Source organism: Dendrobates tinctorius, unplaced genomic scaffold (genome assembly GCF_039654945.1).
Source record: "Dendrobates tinctorius isolate UK_male_01 unplaced genomic scaffold, ASM3965494v1 ptg000232l, whole genome shotgun sequence".
NCBI classification, from domain to species: Eukaryota; Metazoa; Chordata; class Amphibia; order Anura; family Dendrobatidae; genus Dendrobates; species Dendrobates tinctorius.
In genome coordinates, this window is record NW_027361899.1 from 20,339,042 (window position 1) to 20,364,605 (window position 25,564).

General features: G+C 43.6%; 1 protein-coding gene across 2 annotated transcripts in view; it reads left to right on the forward strand.

The window, feature by feature from the left end:
• The window catches only part of LOC141060133 (calpain-8-like), a 138,143-nt gene that overhangs the window by 80,315 nt on the left and 32,264 nt on the right, over window positions 1-25,564 (forward strand). The window contains exons 2-5 of one of the 2 annotated variants that reach the window (XM_073556414.1): window positions 14,954-15,023; window positions 21,615-21,733; window positions 22,160-22,293; window positions 24,993-25,158. In XM_073556414.1, the coding sequence (XP_073412515.1) occupies window positions 14,954-15,023; window positions 21,615-21,733; window positions 22,160-22,293; window positions 24,993-25,158 (489 nt within the window). Of the gene's footprint in view, window positions 1-14,953; window positions 15,024-21,614; window positions 21,734-22,159; window positions 22,294-24,992; window positions 25,159-25,564 lie in introns of those variants that run through there. The other variant, XR_012222667.1, reaches the window with a different exon arrangement.

Sequence of the window (25,564 nt, forward strand, 5' to 3'; positions counted from 1 at the left end):
CCTCTGCTTTCCAGCAGGTGTTTACCCACAGTTACCACCAGGGGGAGCTCATTGCTTTCACAGCTTCCATTCAGTTCAGTGGTGGTTATATTCTGTAGCTCAATATACTGTTGGCTCCCCCTAGTGGTGACTGCAGGTAAATGCTGAGTGGAAGCCGCTTTGGAGCTTCCAGCAAGATGAAGCATCACTTCTGTATACTGTAGACTGACATGCCAACTCTGGCATGCCAAGATAAGGAGGATTATTCGCCGTGCAATGCTCCTCTGGGAAATTTAAGATTCTGATTTGGCTTTTATCCTAAGTCATATTGCAAGGCTCGTTAAAGGGTCGATAGTGACTTGTAGGATGGCTTCTTTCTCTTATATACAGGCGCCGTAAAAATAGGGCAGGTCATATAATCCCTACAGATTATACATGTAATTCCTCTACAATGCTAGACACATACTGCAGGATTTACAATCAGGGACAATAAAGCGAATGGGAGTAGTTGTTATACTCCATATAGGAATGTCATGGGGGGTGATGGCAGATATGGTGGGATAGGGGTCACTTCAGAGTCACCACTAGCACCAAAAGAGTCAGGATCATGTCCCTATTATATCAGTGTAGATATAGGTCCCTGTTATATTAATTATATTTTCCCACTTGTAGTCTCAAAAGGAGTATAAAAGGTGCGATACCTGCAACCCCCCTCTAAGCCCTTCACGAGATCCCAAACTATGTTTTGCTTTTATGTAATACATGTATTTTTTCGGTAAAAATAATTTTTGCTATTGGGTTTCATTAAAAATCTTACACCGTTTGCTTTCTACAGCCTCTCACCATTACTGGACGCAGAATGACTCAACTGAGAATCTGTCAGTGAACTCTGATGGGCGACTTTACTACTCTTTTATCTGTGTTTTTCTCAACTCCTCTTAGCAGATTTATGACCACATCCATGTTAAGCTCTCCTTTGATCTGGTTTGTGGTCATAAATCAACTGAAAGGAGGTCAGTAAAAGATAAAAAAAGCCCATACTTCCTATCAGAATAAGCTAACTGATGGATGGATTATTAGCTAAACTCATTCTGCAGCCAGCAATGAGCAGGGAAACAAATGGCCAAAACAATCCCAATTGTACAAAATTATTAATAAAACACAAGTGCAAAAAAATATTTTTAGTCCTAAATACAATAATGTAAGAAAAAAGAAAACCATCCCCCCCACCTTCCCCCTGAAGATGTCCACATCCTTTAAAATGTAAAATTGTCATGTTCATTCTGTCACCACTAGAGGGAGCTCATTACATATAAGTTGTTGTAAACAGCTCATAATAAATGCCTATGACAGGAGGGAGAGTTAGGGTTAATATTTTGGAGCAACCCAGAGTGGGAGAGGCTAAGGTGAAGGGACAGAGACAGTATCCTATCAGAAAGATAGATAGGGCCCAGCGTGTAATAAAAGCAGTCCTATGGTCTGACTAGTCAGCAGAGCTGCATGAAATGCATGTCCCTGGCGTGAGTGGAGACCAAGGCATTGGATAGCGTGATGCTGTGTAAAGAGAGAGAGGGAAAGAGGGAAGTGACCGAAGAACAGAGTGATGCACTGGAGATGGGTCCTGAGACAGGACACCTAGCAGTACGGCCCTGAGTTTATGACAAAGAGGTAACGGGCTAAGATGGAAAAGAGAATGTGAGATGAAGAGAATGCCCCAGGGGGAGTTCAAAGGCATCAGCAAGCTGAGGAGCTAAGTACTGGCCATATTTGCAAATTATTTCCTTTAAAAGGGAAGAGGACGCAGACTGCAGGTTGTGAATAGGACTCTTACTAACTGGATGGTAGTGCAGGGTCGTGGTGAAGGCAGGTGAACCATTGGAGACAGAGGTCATGTGAGTTCAGAGGAAGAAATTGAGACTGTGTGAAAATGCTCCGTTTGGTGAAGGAAACGTTCATCAAGCTGTGTACCCGCTATCTCTTGTACAGCGATGTGATAAAGTGTTCGCCCCCTTCCTGATTTCCAATTCTTTTGCATGTTTGTCACTTAAATCTTTCAGATCACCAAACAAAATGTAAATATTAGACAAAGATTACACAAGTAATCACAAAATGCAGTTTATAAAATACTAAAGTAAAAAGAAATCCAAACCTACAGGGCCCTGTGTAAAACAGTGATTATTGCCCTTTAAAACATAAATTAAATGTGGCTTATCACATCTTTGGAAAGCTGAGTTCACATTCCCTAGCCACACGCAGTTCTGAATACTGCCACACCTGTTTTCAATCAAGAAATCACTTAAATAGGACCTGCCTGACAAAGTGAAGTAGACCAAAAGATCTTCAAAAGCTAGACATCATGCCGTGATCCAAAGAAATTCTGGAGCAAATGAGAATCAAAGTAATTGAGATCTATCAGTCTGGAAAACGTTATAAAGTCAGTTGTAAAGTTTTGGGACTCCATCGAACCACAGTGAGAGCCATTATTCACAAATGGTGAAAACATGGTGAAACTTTCTAGGAGTGGGTGGCCCACCAAACTTACCCCAAGAGCGCAGCAACGACTCATCCAAAAGACTGCACAACAATATCCAAAGAACTGCAGACCTCACTTGCCTCAGTTAAGGTCAGCGTTCATGACTCCACCATAGCGCCCCCATAGACGAAGCTCACACACCCAGCCAGAACCCCACCTTCATGCAATGTGCCGAGGTGTAAGAGACGAGTACCTCACCCACAGCTACCGCCACACGCCACGTTACAATCCCAATATCTATGTGAGCTGTGTCCTCTGTAAGAAATTTTTGACTTTTCAGAGTCAGATAAATCTATTTTTTGGCTCTTTTTGCTTGTGGAAAACAAGCTGCCTAATAATTCTGTCCACCGTGCATATCGCAGCTCAGTTTCTTACAATCTTTATCAACTCTTTGCAATGCTGCCAGATAGATCTGCTCACTTTTAGTAAAGTTACTTCATTTTTTACTGGGCTGAGGCTCCAGGGCTCGTAAATGCCTTTCTAGAACTGATCCTGTTGAAACCTCCAGTTTTTATAAGGTAGAAAGTGCAACAGTCCCAGCCCTGACTTTTATCTCTCCATCAGTAAACGCTTTCACCTCCTGCATTGCTGTCGGACAACAAACATTAAAAAAAACAACTTGTTTAGAAGAGAAGATCAATGCTGCCAAAGAAGCAGCTGAACATGATCAGTCCTTACAGGGACGGGTGCAAGTATCTGTCCCCCGCTCCTGACATGACTTATTTTAGTAGATACCGGTTTTCCTCAAGAAATACCAATTCTGGAACATCCTTTCTTGTACCTCTGTGCTGTGCCCATTTATTACTCCTGAATAAATTGACGAATGGGTGTTACCAACAGGGAGCACGTGTCTACACAGTATGATCCTGGCGACACTGACTGGCCCTTAGCACGCTTTATAGTGAGGGGCCCGAGTGTCTCATATCCCTAATTAATCGCCACTGCAATACTTTTATTGCCCGGGTGAGGGGAGGCCATTTTTCACAACATCAATGGACCATTCATGTAATGCACCAGTTCCTGTGGAGTAGCTGGATCTGACTAGTAAAGGGGACCCCCTCTGTTATGTACACAAGCACTAACAAGGTGAATGGAAAGTTTTACTGCATGTGATAATTTTCCTCTAACCACAAGTGTTCAAAAGAAAAATGTGAACCCTTTAGATTTATGAACCTCTTTGAAGTGACCACAGGTTCCATAAAATGTCATATAGTCATAAGAAACTCTCAGTCTAGCATTCTCTTTTTCAGAAGTTCTTGGCGGCTCTACCGGATAAAGATGGTTCAGAATAGAATCCTTAAAGACCAGTTCCAATGTTCCCAAAAAAGGGTACATGCACATGTCGCCCCATAAGATGCACCCCATAAAATAAACATGTTCTCTGATGTCCCTACTTTTAACCCTGGAGTGGTTCAAAGAAGTGATATTTTCATTCTTAGCATAGAGCAAAAGATGCCTCGTCAAAATCTCAAAACTCCTCAAACACTCGGAGGTTCTGTTCGGTGTCTGCTCTGAAATTTCTAAAAAAAAGACCCCGCGTGCACATAGCCTGAAGATGGAGAATTTATTGAAGCGGTTTCCACTAGAAAGCTCACTAATTTTTAGATTCCTGGGTACCTGCTGAGTTTTTGAAACAGAAGATGTTTTAGGAAATCGCTGGTAGTGTTTTTCCAGGCGCATCTTTTTTGGCGCCTATTTGGTTATTTTTCCAGAAGATCACAGAAATTGGCTGCAGAAGTGAAAATGGCAACCGGATCTGCTGAAGATCTTCATGATAGATATCTGTGAATTTGCTGCAGATAGTTTGTGAACATAACACCCTACGAGATGATGCATAGAGAGATGCAATACCTTAGGTGCTAGTGTACAATACTTAATGATCGCTACCAGGTATGAAAGTGAGGTGGATGTCTGTGGATCTAATCAGTATAGGATCGAAGCCACCCGAGATCGCATGAAACTGTGGGTCGCCCTCCCAGGGCTGTGGGATACTCAGTCCCGGTCCGGTGTCGGCGGGATGTGTCACAGCAGCAGTGACCCGGTCCGTGGCCCTGGGCGCCCAATTAATAAGGGAAGTTTGAATGGTGCAATGTAGTTAATGGAATAGTTCATGACGCCACCTGTGGTGTTCATCAAGTGAGATGTTGAGCCGACACTGTGTGCAGATCCTCTGGGACTGGTGGTGTGTTGCAGCCAAGATGGTGAAGCTCCCCACAGGTGGAGCTGTAGCCCTGGGGCAGTGTAGATGTAGGGGTAGAGGAGAGGTGCAGGCGGTGTAGAAGCTGGTACCCAGATGTAGCGGTGCTGGGTGTGTTGGCGCAAGAATCAATGGAGGACACCAGGCTTGTAGTTCCAAAGTTTTACTCACAGTCTGTAGTACACACAGGTGCCTGCCTCTGTGCTGTGTCCTCCAGGTCAGGGACTCAATCAACCTCCAGGCCAGATGGAGTGCTCCCTTCCAATGCTCCGCCAACATGTGCCTTTCTGAATGTCTCCTCTTATAGCGCCTTTAAGTGTGAAGTACTCCCAGTACTGAGTTACACTGGAGTTCCTCCTGACAGATGTTCCCAAGAACTCTACTTGTACGGCAGACAGCTGTAACCTGCTTCGGGGACTCCTTACTCCTGAGTCCCGGCTCACTATCAAGGTTGCTGTTGTGCCCCCAAGTCTTAGATGGGAGTAGTGCATTTACAGCCCACTACTCCACCGGTGTCTGCTGTAGGACCATTAGTATCCATACAACCTCAGGGACCGGGCCCCGGCCTTGCGCTTTGAACTTCTAGGCAGGGTTCTTCCTCTAACCCATGTCCTCTGTTCCCTTTTACTCCTACGTTCCGTACTAGTCTTTCCTTCTTATGGAAGATCAGGTTTCAGTTCAATGTCTTTCTCCTTCTTTCCTTTCCCGTGCCAGCAGACCCAGGTCACTGAGATCTGCTGCAGCACCTCCTTCCTCCATCCCTCTCTCAGGGATCTTCTTTTCTCACTCCTCACCGAGTGACTCCCTCTCACTGACTGAACGACTGACCTCAAATCCTAAACCTTCCCGCTCTTTTATGTATTCTAACTCCACCCACCTCCCAACACGTTTCGTGTTCCAAGCAGGGAGCCACCAAAGGTGCTCTGCTACACTCCAAGCAGGGAGCTGCAATGTGGCTTTGCTGAACTATCGTGTTGTGTGGGATGCAGGTGTTGGAGCGTGGTCAGAAGCCTCCAACTTACCTGGATGGTGGGGCACCACACCTCAAGAGGAGGTCAAGGTCAAGGAAATTCTTATCCTCTCTTGCTGACAACTTTATCTTCCAAAAGGTAAGGGAGAAAACAAGGGGAACTGCTACCTTGGATCTAATCTTTATAAACAGGGAGGAAATGGTTGAGGAGGTAAAAGTGGCTGGGACCCTAGGAGGTAGCGACCATGCTATTTTAGAATTTTGGATATCTAGAGGCGGAAGACCTGTGAAGACTCAGACGTCAAGGTTAGATTTCAGAAAGGCAGATTTTAAGGGATTCAGAAAGAGAATTGGCGGGATCCAATGGCTGGATATCCTTAAAGACAAAAATGTCCAGGAAGGATGGGAAATCTTGAAAAATGAAATTCTCAAAGCACAGTTGTTAACAATTCCGAAAAGAGGGAAGAATAGGAAGCATTTAAGGAAACCAGGATGGATAAACACAGAACTTAAGCACATGCTAAAAAGGAAGAAAAAAATGTTTATAAAATGGAAAGAGGGAGGCATATCTAAAGAAGAATATAATGCTGTCTGCAGAACCTGCAGGGCACAAATCAGATTATCTATAGCTGAAAATGAATTGAGGCTTGCAAGAGATGTCAAAAGCAATAATAAAGGATTTTGGGGATATGTCAAAAGTAAAAGAAAAGTCAAAGATGCTATAGGATTTTTACAGGATGAAAATGATGAAATGGTAAGACAGGATGTTGAGAAGGCTGAACTTTTAAATTCCTATTTTGCATCTGTTTTCTCTCAGAAAGGAAATGTAACATCAACTGTTATTCACTGTCCTATTAAGGGAATAGAAGAATCCAGGATATCTATAATTTCCTTCTATGATAGAATCACTAATTGGGTGGATCAAGGAAATGCTGTAGATATAGTATATCTTGACTTCAGCAAAGCATTTGACAAAGTCTCTCATACAATCCTTATTGAAAAAATGATTAAGTATGGAATGGACAAGGCAACTGTTAGGTGGATTCATAACTGGCTTAGTGATCGGACCCAAAGAGTGGTTGTAAATGGCTGCACATCCAGTTGGAAGAATGTCTCAAGTGGGGTACCACAGGGCTCTGTCCTGGGCCCTGTATTGTTCAACATCTTTATCAACGATTTAGATGAAGGAATTGAGGGTAAACTGATTAAATTTGCTGATGACACAAAGCTAGGAGGGATAGCTAATACTAGAGAAGAGAGAGAGAGGATTCAAAAAGATTTAAATAAACTGGAGAAGTGGGCAGCAACTAACAGAATGGTTTTTAACAGGGAGAAATGCAAAGTACTACATCTGGGCAATAAAAATGGAAAAAGCATATATAGAATGGGAGGAATAGGGCTAAGTGACAGCACATGTGAAAAAGACTTGGGTATGCTAATAGATCACAGACTGAATATGAGTCAACAGTGTGATGCAGCAGCAAAAAAGGCAAATGCAATTCTAGGATGTATTAACAGAAGCATACAGTCTAGATCACGTGAAGTCATTATTTCCCTCTACTCCTCTTTGGTCAGACCTCATCTGGAATATTGTGTCCAGTTTTGGGCACCACATTTTAAAAAAGACATCAACAAACTGGAGCAAGTTCAGAAAAGAGCGACCAGAATGGTGACCGGTCTGCAAACCCTGTCTTATAAGGAAAGGTTGCAGGATTTGGGAATGTTTAGATTGCAAAAGAGAAGACTGAGAGGAGACTTAATAGCTGTCTACAAATATCTAAAGGGCTGTCTCATTGTAGAAGGATCAACTTTATTCTCATTTGCACAAGGAAAGACTAGAAGCAATGGGATGAAACTGAATGGGAGGAGACACAGATTAGATATTAGAAAAAACTTTTTGACAGTTAGAGTGATCAATGAGTGGAACAGGCTGCCACGAGAAGTGGTGAGTTCTCCTTCAATGGAAGTCTTCAAACAGAGGCTGGACAGACATCTGACTGGGATGATTTAGCGAATCCTGCTTTGAGCAGGGGGTTGGACCAGATGGCCCAGGAGGTCCCTTCCAACTCTACGATTCTATGATTCTAGGTGCACTACCTCTGTGGCAACTGAGCCTCAGGGGTGCCACATATCCCCCGTTAAACACAGCACGTCCGCGGGCTGCAAGGCAAACAAAGTTGACAATACAGGAACATACAAATTTTTTTTGTAATGCTGAATAAACATTTCTTATACTAAACTTCCCAATGTGGGAGGCACAGTTTCTTGAACGCTGCAAACAGTTTTAACTAGCTATCTAAATTCTAAATTATGCTACCTAATTTAAAGTGCTATGGAAGCAACTCAATATCAATTCACCTTTTCTAGGTCCGGATGGGGGCTTCTCTTCCTCCGCTTCGGCTCCCAGGGCCTTGTACAACTCCTCCGGTGGTAGCGGCAGAGAGGGGAACACTATACGCTACCGGTGGTATGGCAGCGGTTGCAGGCTCCACAAGGTCTGCCTGGAAAGATTCCGGTGCAGCAGCGGCGGGTACTGGTGGTGCGGGTACCGCAGGTGTAGGCCCCTCCTGGGCGCGCTGCAGCTTTACGGTCCATAGCGCTTCCTGCCTCAGTTGCAGGCGGTGCGTCAGCTGGGCTATTTCGTCCTCCAGCTGCTGGTGGTTCATCTCAGACACTGGGTTGGAGCCTTCAGCCATGGCGCCGGGGAGGTCCAGCATAACCTCCTCGCGCTCCGCAGGCCTCCTCCCTTCTCCTTCCAAGATGGCGTTCTGGCGATCTTCTTCCTGTCTCGGCTCTTTTCCCGCCACTGGCTTCCGCTCCTCCTTCTTGGGGCGGTGTCTTCTACCAGCTCCTCCATACCAAGCCAGTATACGAACCCCATGGGGGGTGGGCCATGTTGCCGTTGCATAGTAATTCAGGCAGGGGAGGCCCAGGACAGTTTGCGGTCTTTTCTTAGGACCTCCCATGTCATCATGCCCTTCTTCACTGCACCAGCGGCCATTTTTTAATGTTCATTTTACAGTCTATTAAATTGGGTCTTCGTCACATCTTCAAAAACTTTAAGTCTTAGGCACACAGAACCCGATGGCATCGGGTCTCATCATCCTGTTCGTGACGCCAAGTTGGGTCACCCTCCCAGGGCTGTGGGGTACTCAGTACCGGGCCGGTGTTGGCGGGATGTGTCACAGCAGTGGTGACCCGGGCCGTGGCCCTGGGCGCCCAATTAATCGGGGAAGTTTGAATAGTGGAATATAGTTAATGGAATAGTTCGTGACGCCACCTGTGGTGTTCGGCAAGTGAGATGTTGAGCCGACGCTGCGTGCAGATTCTCTGGGGCTGGTGGTGTGTTGCAGCCAAGATGGTGAAGCTTCCCACAGGTGGAGCTGTAGCCCCAGGACAGTGTAGATGTAGGGGTAGAGGAGAGGCACCAGAGGTGTAGAAGCTGGTACCCAGATGTAGCGGTGCTGGGTGTGTTGGCGCAAGAATCAATGGAGGACACCAGGCTCGTAGTTCCAAAGCTTTACTCACAGTCTGTAGTACACACAGGTGCCTGCCTCCGTGCCGTGTCCTCTGGGTCAGGGACTCAATCAACCTCCAGGCCAGATGGAGTGCTCCCTTCCAACGCTCCGCCAACATGTGCCTTTCTGAATGTCTCCTCTTATAGCGCCTTTAAGTGTGAAGTACTCCCAGTACTGAGTTACACTGGAGTGCCTCCTGACAGCTGTTCCCAAGAACTCTACTTGTACGGCAGACAGCTGTAACCTGCTTTTTTGGGACTCCTTACTCCTGAGTCCCAGCTCACTATCAAGGTTGCTGTTGTGCCCCCAAGTCTTAGATGGGAGTAGTGCATTTACAGCCCACTACTCCACCGGTGTCTGCTGTAGGACCATTAGTATCCATACAACCTCGGGGACCGGGCCCCGGCCTTGCGCTTAGAACTTCTAGGCAGGGTTCTTCCTCTAACCCATGTCCTCTGTTCCCTTTTACTCCTACGTTCCGTACTTGTCTTTCCTTCTTATGGAAGATCAGGTTTCAGTTCAATGTCTTTCTCCTTCTTTCCTTTCCCGTGCCAGCAGACCCAGGTCACTGAGATCTGCTGCAGCACCTCCTTCCTCCATCCAACTCTCAGGGATCTTCTTTTCTCACTCCTCACCGAGTAACTCCCTCTCACTGACTGAACGACTGACATCAAATCCTAAACCTTCCCGCTCTTTTATGTAGTCTAACTCCACCCGCCTCCCAGCATGTTTCGTGTTCCAAGCACCAAAGGTGCTCTGCTACACTCCAAGCAGGGAGCTGCAATGTGGCTTTGCTGAACTATCGTGTTGTGTGGGATGCAGGTGTTGGAGCGTGGTCAGGAGCCTCCAACTTACCTGGATGGTGGGGCACCACACCTCAGGAGGACGTGCAGTACCTCTGTGGCGACTGAGCCTCAGCAAGTGCCGGGACTTGGCCAAAAACCACAGACAGAAGAATTAGCCACAACTACGGGTGCAACCCAACCGCGCTCTGTGGCCTGAGGCAAAGAGGAAAAAAAAGAAGACACAGTAAAGAATGGATCACTGATGGGAGATTTTAGGAGCTATCATGGTATATGTGGTGCCTTCAGAGTTTAGAGACATACTAATGGACAGGGCTAGACTGCCCATCTGACAAATTACAGATAGTCTGGTTCAGCCGTCGCCAAACACTTTTTTTACAGTGTCAGTGGTCTCAAAGTGTGGAGACACAGAGGGGGCAGTATTACTATGTCGTGGAGGCAAGGAAAGATGTTACTACTACGTGGCGGCTCAGAAGGGGAATTACTATTATGTAGAGGCATAGAAACATGTTTAATGTGTTCAGGCACATATGAGGACATTATTACTATGTGGAGGCATACAATCCGCCAGTTAGTATGGCCATTCACATCCATTAACCCTTATAAGGGAGGGAGGGTGGGACAATAGCTTCCAGGTGTCCGCCGGGAGGGAAAGAGGAAGTTAATGGCACGGACACCTGGTTTTAACCCCTGTAGGTGTGTCCGCAGGACCCTTCCCCTTTAAGAACCATTGGCCAGCATGGGCATCCCAATTAGTGCATCACCAATGGGACTGGTGTGAGGGGGGGGACTGGGCACTAGCAGTATTTTATTGTTGTTTGTTAGATGGGCTCCACAGTCAGAGGCGCGCTCCTTATGCAGTTCCGCGCCTGCCATTATAATGATGGCTGGATTGTATATAACAGCACCTTCTACCCATTGTGCCCCTCTATTTTTATACAGTTTGTAAGCTTGTGAGCAGGACCCTCACTCCTCCTGTAACTGTTGACCTTTGTGTACCTGTTAAACTATGTGTTACTTTGTGATGTCTGTACATGTCCCCACTAAATTGTAAAGTTCTGCTGAATATTTTCCTGCAATGGAAATAAAATTATTATGGCTTGGCGGTATTATTTTTTTAATTTGTCTCTAATATTGCAGCATTCATCGTCATCATCATCATCATCATCATCATCATAGTAAAACTGATCTTTGTATGCTGTGATTATCTTGTTGATCAGTATGGTGGAATTAATCGATCACTATGTGGTAGTATTATGTCATAGTGTGGAAGTATTATTTATCCTCGTACGGCGGTATTATTGGTTATATTCGTCTTGGTCTACTGGATTTATTTAGAACCATTATCATGATAATATAGAATTATGTCATTAATTTTGGAATTAGATTTAAATTACAGTTACTTTGTATTTCCTCTGATATCAGGCACGGTTATATTTGTAATAAAGACCCCCATCTATGAAAGCAGGTAGGTGACGGCATGGGCTTGTGGGCTTTCAATTGCCAGGGCTGAATTTTAGTCTCAGCTTACGGATGACAGAAAAGACAATCAGTTTAGAAGGTGGAGATTAGTAATAGTGACCTTCTCTCTTCTGCAGATATGTGACAGTGACGTTACTACCACAATTACACACCCTATACCCTGCTAGTCAGGAATTCCTCCAGCTGTTTCCTCCTCCCCTATGTCCTCGGGTAATTTCTTACACCTGGTTTACTGACTATATATACAGTATGTATATAGTTATCAGTCTCCCTACACACAGAAGCCCGGTACTATGGCAGGCGTAGCGGCTAAACTGGCCAAGAACAGGGCCACAGCTTTAGGTGTTGGTGCCAATAAGACCCCAACGAAATACTTAAACCAAGACTTTGAGGAGTTGAGGGCACAGTGCTTGGCCTCTGGAACGTTATTCGAGGATCCCACATTTCCTGCCGCTTGGTCGTCTCTCGGATTCAAGGAACTGGGTCCAAACTCAGAGAAAGTTCAAGGACTTGAGTGGAAAAGACCTTCGGTGAGGAAACACTGAATGATAAATTTATACAATGGAGTATTCTGCTGTATTGACCTTTCTTTATCTTATTGGGTGTATTCATTCTATTTCACATGTATAATCTATTTCTTACTTTCATTATTTGTGAATTTCCTCCGGTAGCAAAGCTACATCTCTAAGGCTATGTGCACACAGAGTCTTTTGGCTGAGTTGTTGGAGCTAAAAATGAGCAGAAACTCAATGTTTTTGTGGAGCTTTGAGATGTGGAGGAGGATTTGGAGATTTTCCACTTAGTGGCTATGTATACACAAAATTTTTCTTGGAGGCTTTGGAGCAGAAACCAAGAAGAAACTGAGAGAAAGGTCTTCAAATCCTCCTCTAAGCTTCTGAAAGACTTGGAGGTTCTACTCAGTTTCCTTTAAAAAAAAAACACAGCAAAAAGACTCCGCGTGCACATTTTGGCTCCTAAAATGCTTAGAAAAGCTGAATATGGACATAGCCTTAGGACACGCGCACACGACATCTTGAAATGGGTCTGAAAAATTGCTGCAAAAGCATCCCATAAAGTGACCACAGTGCTGTACACACGTGTTCTGTCTCCTGTAACTTCTTTTAACCACTTCAGTGCTCAGATACCTGGAAGCAGTTGCTTGTTCATTCTTCACTCTCTATACTGAGCAGAAACTCCATGTTTTTGAGGAGTTTTGACATTTGGACGAGGATTTGGAGAGTTTCCGCTCAGTTTCCTCTCATTAACTGTGATGTGGCACAGGACGGTAGCCATGGGAGAAGTACGCGTCTCTTACGCCCTGGCACGTTACATGAAGTTGGGGGTCCTGGCTGGGTGTGTGGACTTGTGGCGTGAGGGCGCCCTTGCAGGCTGCATGTCACTGATGTTGCTGGTTTGCCAGCAAGGTGAGAAACCAAGAGTTTAACATAAACATGAACTTGGCGAGGGTTATATACAGGAGATAGCGGGCACATTTCTTCACGAACATTTCTTTTTTAATACGGAGCATTTTCCACACACAGATTCCTTCATCTTTTCTCTCTTGTCATCTGCCTTTATTTTTCCTCTTTACTTCACCACAGCCCGGCTCAGTACTACAGTCCAGCTTTTAAGAGACCTATGGTCAACCTTTTTCCCCTTAGGGGAGCTACTTTGCCACTATGGCCTTTACTTATCTCTTATTTTTCTGACGCTCTGGATCTCTCCCCCCCAGGGCACGCTCATCGTCTTGCGTACTCTGTCCCACTTAGGCCAGTTACCTCTTTGAGTTATAAACTCTTGGCCACACAGCTATGCGTCCGCTTCTATGACCTGTCTCTGGTAATTCACTCTGTCTTTTGATCACTTTCCTTGTTTCTGCTCCTCATCACACTAACCCTTTTTCTCGGGCTCCTCTCACAGGCAACACCCAGGAGCTGCGGCACTGCTCACACTGGACCTTAGGTCTTCTTACTACTCACTCTGGGGCCTCTCTGACATTCTAACAGGAAACTGTCACTTTCCCTTTTGCACCTCCCTCTCTGGGCTAGTCCCGAGCTTAACTCTTGCTCTCCCTACTGTCGAGCATCACACATTACCAACATTAAAGAGGTTGTCCACAACCTTCTATAATGCCCCCACCGATGCAAACCTTTTATAGAAGTATTTTTGTAAATATCTCTTGTTGGCCTCTCTGCCTGTGAGCATCATGTGACCCTGGCTGAAGCCGCCGCTGACATCTGATGATGAAATATGTAAAAATTCTGCTCTGTTTCTGCTCTGAAAACTCAGCAAAAATGCTCTGCGCACATAGCCACTCCAAGTGTTTTGTGGAATTTTGAGTGTTTGAGGAGGATTTTGAGAGTCTCTGGTAAGTGGGTATGTGCATATTGAGTATTTTGAGTAATTTTTGAAGCAGAAACTCTCCAAATCCTCCTGAAAAACTCAAATCACCTTAAAACTGAGTATCTACTCAGTTTCCAATCCAAAAACTCTGAAAAAAGTCTCAGTGTGCACAAAGGCACTAAGTACATGTAAAAAAAAAAAAGCCGTATACACATAGCCTCAGCATTCCGGGAGTAGGTTTGAGATTACCGCTCTGGAGACTCATGTAGAGCACACGTTGCACCAGCTCTTGTCAGCTGCCCACCAGTGGCTCCAGATCGGTGGTCAACAATCTATGGCTATTTAGCTGTTGCAAAACTACTATTCTGAACTTGCCCCGTGATCCCTCCGCTGTCAGACCATGCTGGGAACTTCAGTTTTGCAATATTGGAGTGCCATTGGTTATTGGTCACTGCTTTGGATCCACCTGTAGCTAGTTGGCCACCAGCATGGTGCACTCAAGCCGATGACAGCTGCAGATACTATTGCATATACTGGCACCAGGACCGTCCATTTCTTCCTATAGACGAGTTATATTAAAGAAAAAAGCGCGGACGGCACCGCTGTTACCGTATAATTGACTTTGGCATGCGACATGCAGACACCAAATGTTGAAAATCCCGGGTGCCGGACCTGGAAATAGACAATCCTAGGAATCCACACAGAAAAGAAGGTCACACTCTTTGGGATGAAGAAATATCTAGCAGGTTTATTGACCCGTTGAAGCGCTTGAACAGCGCGAAACGGCCGTTGTCAGCCTTTCTTGCACTCTGTATGTCACTCCCCCGGCTTGACATGTATTTTATGTGTCAATAAACCTGCTAGATATTTCTTCATCCCGAAAAGTGCGACCTTCTTTTCTGTGTGGATTCCAAATTAAATTACTAACCAGCATTTAGGGAGGTTTTGGTGGGTGTATCGGCTTTTTGACAATGGATTTATTATGGGAGATGTATGAGAAATTCCCTCATGTTGGTGTCGTGATCTAAAGGAAACTGTCAGGACGAAGCTCCTCCAGCTGATGGGTTACCCAATATAGGAAGCTGTAATAATAATTTAATCCGCTCTTATATTATTAATCTCTTACAGAAAATAAAACCCAATCCACAGTTTATTAATGAAGGTGCGAGTCGCGCAGATGTCCGGCAGGGATCATTAGGTAAGTGGTGTTCATCACATTGAAAACTTTCTCTTCCTGCACCCAACATTTCTCATTCTATATATATGAGATGGGGGTGTAGCAGTGACTGGAAAGTTTATATTTCCCTTTTTTGTGTTATAATTTCATTGTCTTGCTATATAGCGAATTAAAGGAAAGCAGCCTAGAAATGGCTGATAAATGTAAGAAATAAAGATCTCCTCACTGTTGTTATTTTTCAGCATATTCTGCACGATCGGGAAACATTCAGTCTTGGGGAAATGCTGCAGAGAATTTAGGGGTTAATTTCCTAATGATCAGTTCTTGTGGGTGGAGTTTCTTTAGAACTGAGTGGGGGGAGGCTCCTGCTGCAGCCAGTTATCCTACAGTCACAGGACAGTGAGGAAGAAGGGTGAACTCTTGGGAAACACAAAGGATTTTCATTATATATATATATATATATATATATATATATATATATATATACAGTGGGTGTGGAAAGTATTCAGACCCCTTTAAATTTTTCACTCTTTGTTTCATTGCAGCCATTTGGTAAATTCAAAAAAATTCTTTTTTTTCTCATTAATGTACACTATGCACCCCATCTTAGAATCATAGAATCATAGAATCGTAGAGTTGGAAGGGACCTCCTGGGCCATCTGGTCCAACCCCCTGCTCAAAGCAGGATTCGCTAAATCATCCCAGTCAGATGTCTGTCCAGCCTCTGTTTGAAGACTTCCATTGAAGGACTCGAGAACTCACCACTTCTCGTGGCAGCTTGTTCCACTCATTGATCACTCTAACTGTCAAAAAGTTTTTTCTAATATCTAAGATGAGGTCTGACCAAAGAGGAGTAGAGGGAAATAATGACTTCACGTGATCTAGACTGTATGCTTCTGTTAATACATCCTAGAATTGCATTTGCCTTTTTTGCTGCTGCATCACACTGTTGACTCATATTCAGTCTGTGATCTATTAGTATACCCAAGTCTTTTTCACATGTGCTGTTGCTTAGCCCTATTCCTCCAATTCTGTATATGCTTTTTTAATTTTTATTGCCCAGATGTAGTACTTTGCATTTTTCCCTGTTAAAAACCATTCTGTTAGTTGCTGCCCACTTCTCCAGTTTATTTATATCTTTTTGAATCCTCTCTCTCTTCTCTAGTATTAGCTATCCCTCCTAGCTTTGTGTCATCAGCAAATGTAATCAGTTTACCCGCAATTCCTTCATCTAAATCATTGATAAAGATGTTGAACAATACAGGGCCCAGGACAGAGCCCTGTGGTACCCCACTTGAGACATTCTTCCAACTGGATGTGCAGCCATTTACGACCACTCTCTGGGTCCGATCACTAAGCCAGTTATGAATCCACCTAACAGTTGCCTTGTCCATTCCATATTTTGTCATTTTTTCAATAAGGATTGTATGAGATACTTTGTCAAATGCTTTGCTGAAATCAAGATATACTATATCTACAGCATTTCCTTGATCCACCCAATCAGTGATTCCGTCATAGAAGGAAATTAAGTTAGTCTGACATGACTTATTAGTTACAAACCCATGCTGACTCTGTTTAATCACTTCATTCTTATCCAGGTACTGACATACATGTTGTTTAATAATTTGTTCAAAGATCTTTCCTGGTATAGAAGTCAGACTCACCGGCCTATAGTTACCTGGGTCCACCTTCTTCCCCTTTTTGAAGATAGGAACAACATTTGCTCTTCTCCAGTCTTCTGGGACTTCTCCTGTTCTCCAAGAATTTTCAAAGATTATGGAGAGGGGTTCAAAAATTTCTTCTGCTATCTCCTTCAGTACTCTGGGGTGTAATTCATCTGGACCTGGAGACTTGAATTCATTTAGGTTAGCTAAGTGTTTCCTCACTATCTTTCTGTTTATAGATATCCTGGATTCTTCTATACCCTTAATAGGACAGTGAAGAACAGTTGATGTTACTTTTCCTTTCTGAGAGAAAACAGATGCAAAATAGGAATTTAAAAGTTCGGCCTTCTCAACATCCTGTCTTACCATTTCATCATTTTCATCCTGTAAAAATCCTATAGCATCTTTGACTTTTCTTTTACTTTTGACATATCCCCAAAATCCTTTATTATTGCTTTTGACATCTCTTGCAAGCCTCAATTCATTTTCAGCTTTAGCTAATCTGATTTGTGCCCTGCAGGTTCTGCAGACAGCATTATATTCTTCTTTAGATATGCCTCCCTCTTTCCATTTTATAAACATTTTTTTCTTCCTTTTTAGCATGTGCTTAAGTTCTGTGTTCATCCATCCTGGTTTCCTTAAATGCTTCCTATTCTTCCCTCTTTTCGGAATTGTTAATAATTGTGCTTTGAGAATTTCATTTTTCAAGATTTCCCATCCTTCCTGGACATTTTTGTCTTTAAGGATATCCAGCCATTGGATCCCTCCAATTCTCTTTCTGAATCCCTTAAAATCTGCCTTTCTGAAATCTAACCTTGACGTCTGAGTCTTCACAGGTCTTATTCCTCTAGTTATCCAAAATTCTAAAATTGCATGGTCGCTACATCCTAGGGTCCCAGCCACTTTTACCTCCTCAACCATTTCCTCCCTGTTTATAAGGATTAGATCCAAGGTAGCAGTTCCCCTTGTTTTCTCCCTTACCTTTTGGAAGATAAAGTTGTCAGCAAGAGAGGATAAGAATTTCCTTGACCTGTTAGTTTTGCCTGAGAGAGATTCCCAACAAATGTCTGGATAGTTGAAATCTCCCATGACAACTATGTCATATTTTTTGGAGAACTTGGCCATTTGATGCATAAAGAGTTCATCCATATCTTCAGCTTGCACAGGCGGCCTGTAGTAAATGCCTACAATGGTGTCCTTTCCATTGTTCTGTCCTTGTATTCTTACTCAAACAGTTTCCACAGAACTCCCAGTCTCTGAAGCTTCAATCTCTGTGCAGATATACGCGTTTCTAACATACAATGCGACACCTCCTCCTCGTTTATCAAGTCTGTTTCTTGCAAATAAGTTGTATCCTTCTAGTCTTGTATTCCAATCATGTGTATCGTCCCACCAAGTTTCAGTGATTCCAATGACATCATATTTCTTTTCCTGTGTTAGTAGTTCCAATTCTCCTTGTTTGTTGCCCATACTTTGTGCATTAGTATAGAAACATTTTAGTTTGTGATTGGTTTCTCTTTCTCCAATTTTTTGATTAATTAGATTCTTTTTTCTTTGTTCTTCCTTTCCACTTCTAATAGCAGAGTTCTCAATAGCATTTGTCAGGTGTATGGCTTTTTCTGGTCTTTTGCTTCCCTTCCCATGTTGTTCTAGTTTAAAGCTCTCCTTACAAGTGTAGCAAGGCAACTTCCAAATACATGTTTTCCAGTCTTCGTAAGGTGCACCCCATCTCTAGCAAGCAGTCCATCGTAAAGGTAATTCACTCCGTGATCCATGAATCCAAATAGTTGCTGACGGCACCATCGACGTAGCCAGTTGTTCACCTGCAGAATCTTATTCCACCTCCTTGTTCCATGGCCATCCACTGGGAGGATGGAAGAGAAGACCACCTGCGCTCCCAGTTCTTTCACTTTCTTGCCTAAGTCTTCAAAGTCTCTGCAGATGGTTTCCAGGTCGTTTCTTGCGGTGTCATTTGTCCCCACATGTAGTAGCAGGAATGGGTAGTCATCTGTAGGTCTGAAGAGTCCTGATATCCTGTCAGACACATCTTTAATTTTTGCACCTGGAAGACAGCACATTTCTCTTGAAGTTATGTCCGGTCTGCAGATAGCGGCCTCTGTTCCTCTCAACAGGGAATCCCCCATGACCACCACTCTCCGTTTCTTCTTCACAACAGTTTTCTTTCTCCATCCAGGAGGACTCTGAAGGCGTACAAGGTTGCTGTTTGTGGGCAAAGTCTTATCCTGATGTATTTCTTCATCGTTTTCCTGCGTGAGAGCCTGGTACTGGTTCCTGAGCAGTATGGGTGCTGACTGCCTCCTGATCCTCCTGCTTCTCTGGGTCACATGTCTCCATTCCTCTGTTTCTTCAGGTGCACTTCGAATTTCTTCTCTTTCTGTAACATGAAGAGATAATTCTGCTCTGTCTAAGAACTCTTCACCTTCCTTAATGATCTTCAACGTAGCTAACCTCTCTTCGAGATTTTGCAACTTTTCCTCCAGCAGGGACACAAGCTTGCATTTGTGGCATGTGAAGTTTGGCTTTTCCACTGGTAAGTCTGTGAACATGTAGCAAGAAATGCAGCTCACCAAATGGCTCCTGGACTCTTCCATATTGAGATTTCTTAAAAAACGATGAAAGATGAGCCAAAATTCGCGCGCCGACAGGCGACAGTCTCCTCAAGACTCTTCCCCTGGTTTTCCGATTTCCTCTTTTCAGCTGCAACAGCCAAAACCCAGTGATCGTTGAGCTCGCGGAGACTCTTCACTTATCCCAGAAGGCACTGGGAATATGCAAATGATCTCCTCAAGACTCTTCCCCTGGTTTTCCGATTTCCTCTTTTCAGCTGCAACAGCCAAAACCCAGTGATCGTTGAGCTCGCAGAGACTCTTCACTTATCCCAGAAGGCACTGGGAATATGTAAATGATCTCCTCAAGACTCTTCCCCTGGTTTTTCTTGATGGAAAAAAAGTAAAATTAGACATTTTTGCAAATTTATTAAAAAAGTAAAACTGAAATATCACATGGTCATAAGTATTCAGCCTTTTTGCTCAGACACTCATGTTTAAGTCGCATTCTGTCCATTTCCTTGTGATCCTCCTTGAGATGGTTCTACTCCTTCATTAGAGTCCAGTGTTTAATTAAACAGATAGGACTTGATTTGTAAAGCCGCTCACCTGTCTATATAAGACCTCACAGTTCACAGTGCATGTCAGACCAAATGAGAATCATGAGGTCAAAGGAACTGGCTAAGGAGCTCAGAGACAGAATTGTGGCAAGGCACAGATCTGGCCAAGGTTATAAAAGAATTTCTGCAGTACTCAAGGTTCCTAAGAGCACAGTGGCCTCCATAATGCTTCAATGGAAGAAGTTTGGGACCACCAGAAGTCTTCCTAGACCTGGCCGTCCAGCCAAACTGAGCAATCGTGAGAGAAGAGCCTTTGTGAGAGAGGTAAAGAAGAACCCCAAGATCACTGTGGCTGAGCTGCACAGATGCAGTAGGGAGATGGGAGAAAGTTCCATAAAGTCAACTATCACTGCAGCCCTCCACCAGTCAGGCCTTTATGGCAGAGTGGCCCGACGGAAGCCTCTCCTCAGTGCCAGACATATGAAAGCCCGCATAGAGTTTGCTAAAAAACACATGAAGGACTCCCAGACTATGAGAAATGAGATTCTCTGCTCTGATGAGATGAAGATAGACATTTTTGGTGATAATTCTAAGTGGTATATGTGGAGAAAACCAGGCACTGCTCATCACTTACCCAACACAATCCCAACAGTGAAACATGGTGGTGGCAGCATCATGCTATGGGGGTGTTTTTCAGCTGCAGGGACAGGAAGACTGGTTTCAATTGAATGAAACATTTATGCAGCCAAGTACAGAGATATCCTGGATGAAACCCTCTTCCAGAGTGCTCTGGACCTCAGACTTGGCCGAAGGTTCACCTTCCAACAAGACAATGACCCTAAGCACACAGCTAAAATAACAAAGGAGTGGCTTCAGAACAACTCTGTGACCATTCTTGACTGGCCCAGCCAGAGCACTGACCTAAACCCAATTGAGCATCTCTGGAGAGACCTGAAAATGGCTGTCCATCAACGTTCACCATCCAACCTGACGGAACTGGAGAGGATCTGCGAGGAAGAATGGCAGAGGATCCCCAAATTCGGGGGTGAGAGACTTGTTGCATCATTCCGAAGAAGACTCATGGCTGTACTAGCTCAAAACGTGCTTCTACTCAATACTGATGAAAGGGTCTGAATACTTATGACCATGTGATATTTCAGTTTTTCTTTTTTAATAAATTTGCAGAAATTTCTACATTTCTGTTTTTTTCAGTCAAGATGGGGTGCAGAGTGCACATTAATGAGGAAAAATGAACTTTTTTGAATTTACCAAATGGCTGCAATGAAACAAAGAGTGAAAAATGTAAAGGGGTCTGAATACTTTCCGTACCCACTGTAGAATGGATGTTAATTGACAGAAATGTCATAAACTGTAATAGTCTCCACAGAGTGATGGAGGATTGCCCCTGCACCAAAAACTGTGATTTGTGATGGGAACTGCATACAGAACTTTATCTGTGTGCCTTACTGTAATTTTCGACAGTACAGAATGAACCCAGCTGTCAGTAACACACACCTTTTAATAGATGAAATGTTTGTTTTGTCTCAGTCTATATTGCAACGCAGACGTGATAAAAAGCTGATATGTGATATTCCGATGATACATTCCCTTTAGGTCCCTGATGTTTGGAACTATTTCCTCCATCATTGGCTATGATGGGTGGCTTTAAAGGTTTGTTGTGACTCCATGGAATTAATATTTGAGAGGAGAAAAGGGCTAAAACTATATCTAATAGTGGTAAATGCATACACTATATGATATGTTGTGTTCTGTATATCTGATGTCTTTAAAATGCTGCACATAAAAGGCTTTTTTGTACAGGTGACTGCTGGTTTCTCTGTTCCATCGCATCTCTGACTCTGAATGACGACTGTCTCTGCCGCGTTGTCCCCGTGGATCAGAGCTTTGACACCAACTATGCAGGAATATTTCACTTTAAGGTAACATATCATATGTTGTATTTAGTTCTACTTTCGCCCTCTCCTTTAAATGTAGCCATCCCATTGATCAACTGATCAGGATAGGGGTCCGGCGACTCTAGCAGCTGGTGGTCACTAGGTGAATGATAGGCCACTGTTAGTATTGGAGAGGTGGCCATACATTTCTGTGGGAGGACCCACTACCCACCTGTCGAAAAAAGTCCCATCTAACAATGGTTATTTTTTTGGTTCTAGAGTCCATCTGTTTGAATGACATTGATGATCTTTTCGTCATACTTAAATAAAATAATCCCATAATATAACGCTTGTTGCCACAACAAGACCAAATATAAGATTCTCGCTCTCTGCATTGATGACGAGCTCCATGACTCAGGTGTAAGATTAGCACATTCTCTTGTATAATAACCGATAACCTGTTCCCCCCAGTTCTGGCAGTACGGTGAGTGGGTGGATGTAGTTGTGGATGATCGGCTTCCTACAAAGAAAAGTAAGCTGCTGTTTGTCAAGTCTACCACTGCTAATGAGTTCTGGAGCGCCCTTCTGGAGAAGGCCTATGCCAAGTAAGACCCTAAAATAATCACCTGAGCAGTTCTGAATTCTACCATGTGATAGAAATTGTACTACATCCCTATCTGTACCTAGATCATTAACGGGAGACCGTACTACTTGTACCTGCATAATTTCCAGAGGGTGACAGGGAGGCAGTACTATCTGTGCCTACTTCATTTCCATTGAGTAACAGGGAGGCAGTACTACCTGTACCTACATCATTTCCAGTGAGTGACAGGGAGGCAGTACTACCTGTACCTACATCATTTCCAGTGAGTGACAGGGAGGCAGTACTATCTGTGCCTACTTCATTTCCATTGAGTAACAGGGAGGCAGTACTACCTGTGCCTACTTCATTTCCATTGAGTAACAGGGAGGCAGTACTACCTGTACCTACATCATTTCCAGTGAGTAACAGGGAGGCAGTACTACCTGTACCTACATCATTTCCAGTGAGTAACAGGGAGGCAGTACTACCTGTACCTACATCATTTCCAGTGAGTGACAGGGAGGCAATACTATCTGTGCCTACTTAATTTCCAGTGAGTGACAGGGAGGCAGTACTATCTGTGCCTACTTAATTTCCAGTGAGTGACAGGGAGGCAGTACTATCTGTGCCTACTTCATTTAAAGTGAGAGAAAAGAAGGCAGTATTACTTGTGCCTATACCATTTAATGGGAATAAAAGAAAGGCAGTATTATCTGAACCTACGTCATTTGCAGGGAAAGACAGGGAAGTAGTACTATCAGTACATAGATAATTCACAGGGAATAATAGGGAGGCAGTATCATCATTAACTACATAATTCATAGGGTAAGACTGTCTGAAATACTGTACTACCCACTGGAACTACATTTGTGACCAGGCACTGCTTGTATCTACCAGTAGGGAGAAACAGGGAGGCAGTACTCTCTGTGCCTACATCACTTACAGCGAGGCTGTACTATCTATACCTATATAAATACCTACATGCCAATGAGTCACAGGGAGGCAGTAATATCTATTCATACATCATCTACAGGGATAGTCAGAAAGGCAATACTATTTATACCTATGTCAAGAGAAAGGGAGGCAGTATGATCTGGACTCACATTACAGAGTGAGAGATAGGGGAGCAGCATGCAATATACTTTATACATCATTTATATGAAGAGGTGAAAAGGTATTACCATCTTAACCTACATAATTGACAGAGAAAATCTGAGATACCATGTTACCTACTGGAGTTACACTTATATTATCTACTAATAGGAGCAACAGGGAACCAGTACTGTCTGTGCTTACATCATTTTCAGGGAATACTATCTGAACTTATATATTTTACAGTGAGGCAGTACTATCTATATCTACATCATATACAAAAGAGACAGGGAGGCAGTATTATCTACACATGAAGTGACAGCAACGCAGTACTATCTGTACCTACATCATGTACAAGGAGAGACAGGGACACAGTACTATCTGTACCTACATCATGTACAAGGAGAAACCAGGATGCAGTACTCTCTGTACCTACATCATGTACAAGGAGAAACAGGGACGCAGTACTCTCTGTACCTACATCATGTACAAGGAGAAACAGGGACGCAGTACTCTCTGTACCTACATCATGTACAAGGAGAAACAGGGACACAGTACTCTCTATACCTACATCATGTACAAGGAGAAACAGGGACGCAGTACTATCTGTACCTACATCATTTACAGAGAGAGAAAGGGAGGCAGTATTACTTGTACCCAGTACATAAATTACATCTAGAGAAAGGAAGTGCTAACTGTACCTACATCTTGTACAAGGAGAGACAGAGAGGCAGTACTATCTATACCTACATCATTTACAAAAAGAAATGGAGAAACTGTACTATCTGTACCCACATAATTCACAGTGAGATGTGCAATCTACTGGAGCTGCATTCACGCTCTCCTTTTGTACTTGTTTTCACATGTAAAGTGCCATGGAATAAATGGCCCTATAATAATGAATAATAATAATATATACCTAGAGTTATTAACATAGCACTGTTTGAATCTACAACACTAGTAGGGGGAAACAGGGATGCAGTACTATCTGTGCCTACATTATTTATAGGAAAAGGCAAGCAGGCAGTACTATTTGAATCTACATTATGTACAGGGAGAAACAGGGAGGCCATACTTACTGTACCTACATTATTTAGTGAGGGTGATCAATGAGTCAATGAGTGGAACAGGCTGTCACGAGAGGTGGTGAGTTCTCCTTCAATGGAAGTCTTCAAACAGAGGCTGGACAGACATCTGTCTGAGATGGTTTAGTGACTCCTGCATTGAGCAGGGGGTTGGACACGATGACCCCGGGGGTCCCTTCCAACTCTAACATTCTATGATTCTATGATTTACAGCGAGACACAAGGAGACACTACAGTACTATCTGTACCTAGATCATATACAGTGAGGCACTATAGGCACTAAAGGCAGATATCCTGTATGGGCAGGTACAATATGTGACTATCATTTACAAGGAAAGGTTGATAGATTGTTATACCATATGCTGGCACAATCATTTACATAGGGACAGTATTATATTTACCTATATTTTTGACCGCCTGCTTAACAGTGGCAGGGGATCCGCCACATTGCACGGAGTGTGTATACATCCCCCAGTGTATAAAACAGCAACAAAAGCTACATCATTTCTGCCGGAGTTTCCTTTTAATGTGTATCTGTTTGCAGGGTGAATGGGTCGTATGAAGCACTTGCCGGAGGTGTACCATTAGAGGCTTTGGAGGACTTCACCGGTGGGATTGGTGAACTCTATTATTTCGATAGGGCCCCACCGAATTTGTTTCAGATCATCCAGACAGCCTTAATGAAGAGATCCCTGCTCACGTGTAGCACCGTAAGTCTCCTGGGATTTGTGAGGCTGGAAATTGGCTGCTGTAGCTAAAGCGGGTGCTAGGAAAAGCTTGGTGCCCAAGGCTTGGCATTCCTGTTGGTCGTAATTGTATGGCAGTATTATAAGGCACCGTATGGTGATGTTTCCATAGGCATTGTGTAGCATTACTGGGCACTCATTATATTATTTCTCAAGGGTATGGTAGTTACAACAGTGTAGTGCACTATTATTTTGGCAACTGTATGATGGTGTAGACGTTGCAATTTCTGGACTATTTTTCATTCACATAAAACAATATTTGAGTCCAGAACAGAAACAACAGAAAATGGGCACCAATTTTTTTTTCCCTTGTCGTCCCCTACTTATAATTATTTAACGTGTTCAATATTGCATGGGCAAACTTGATATT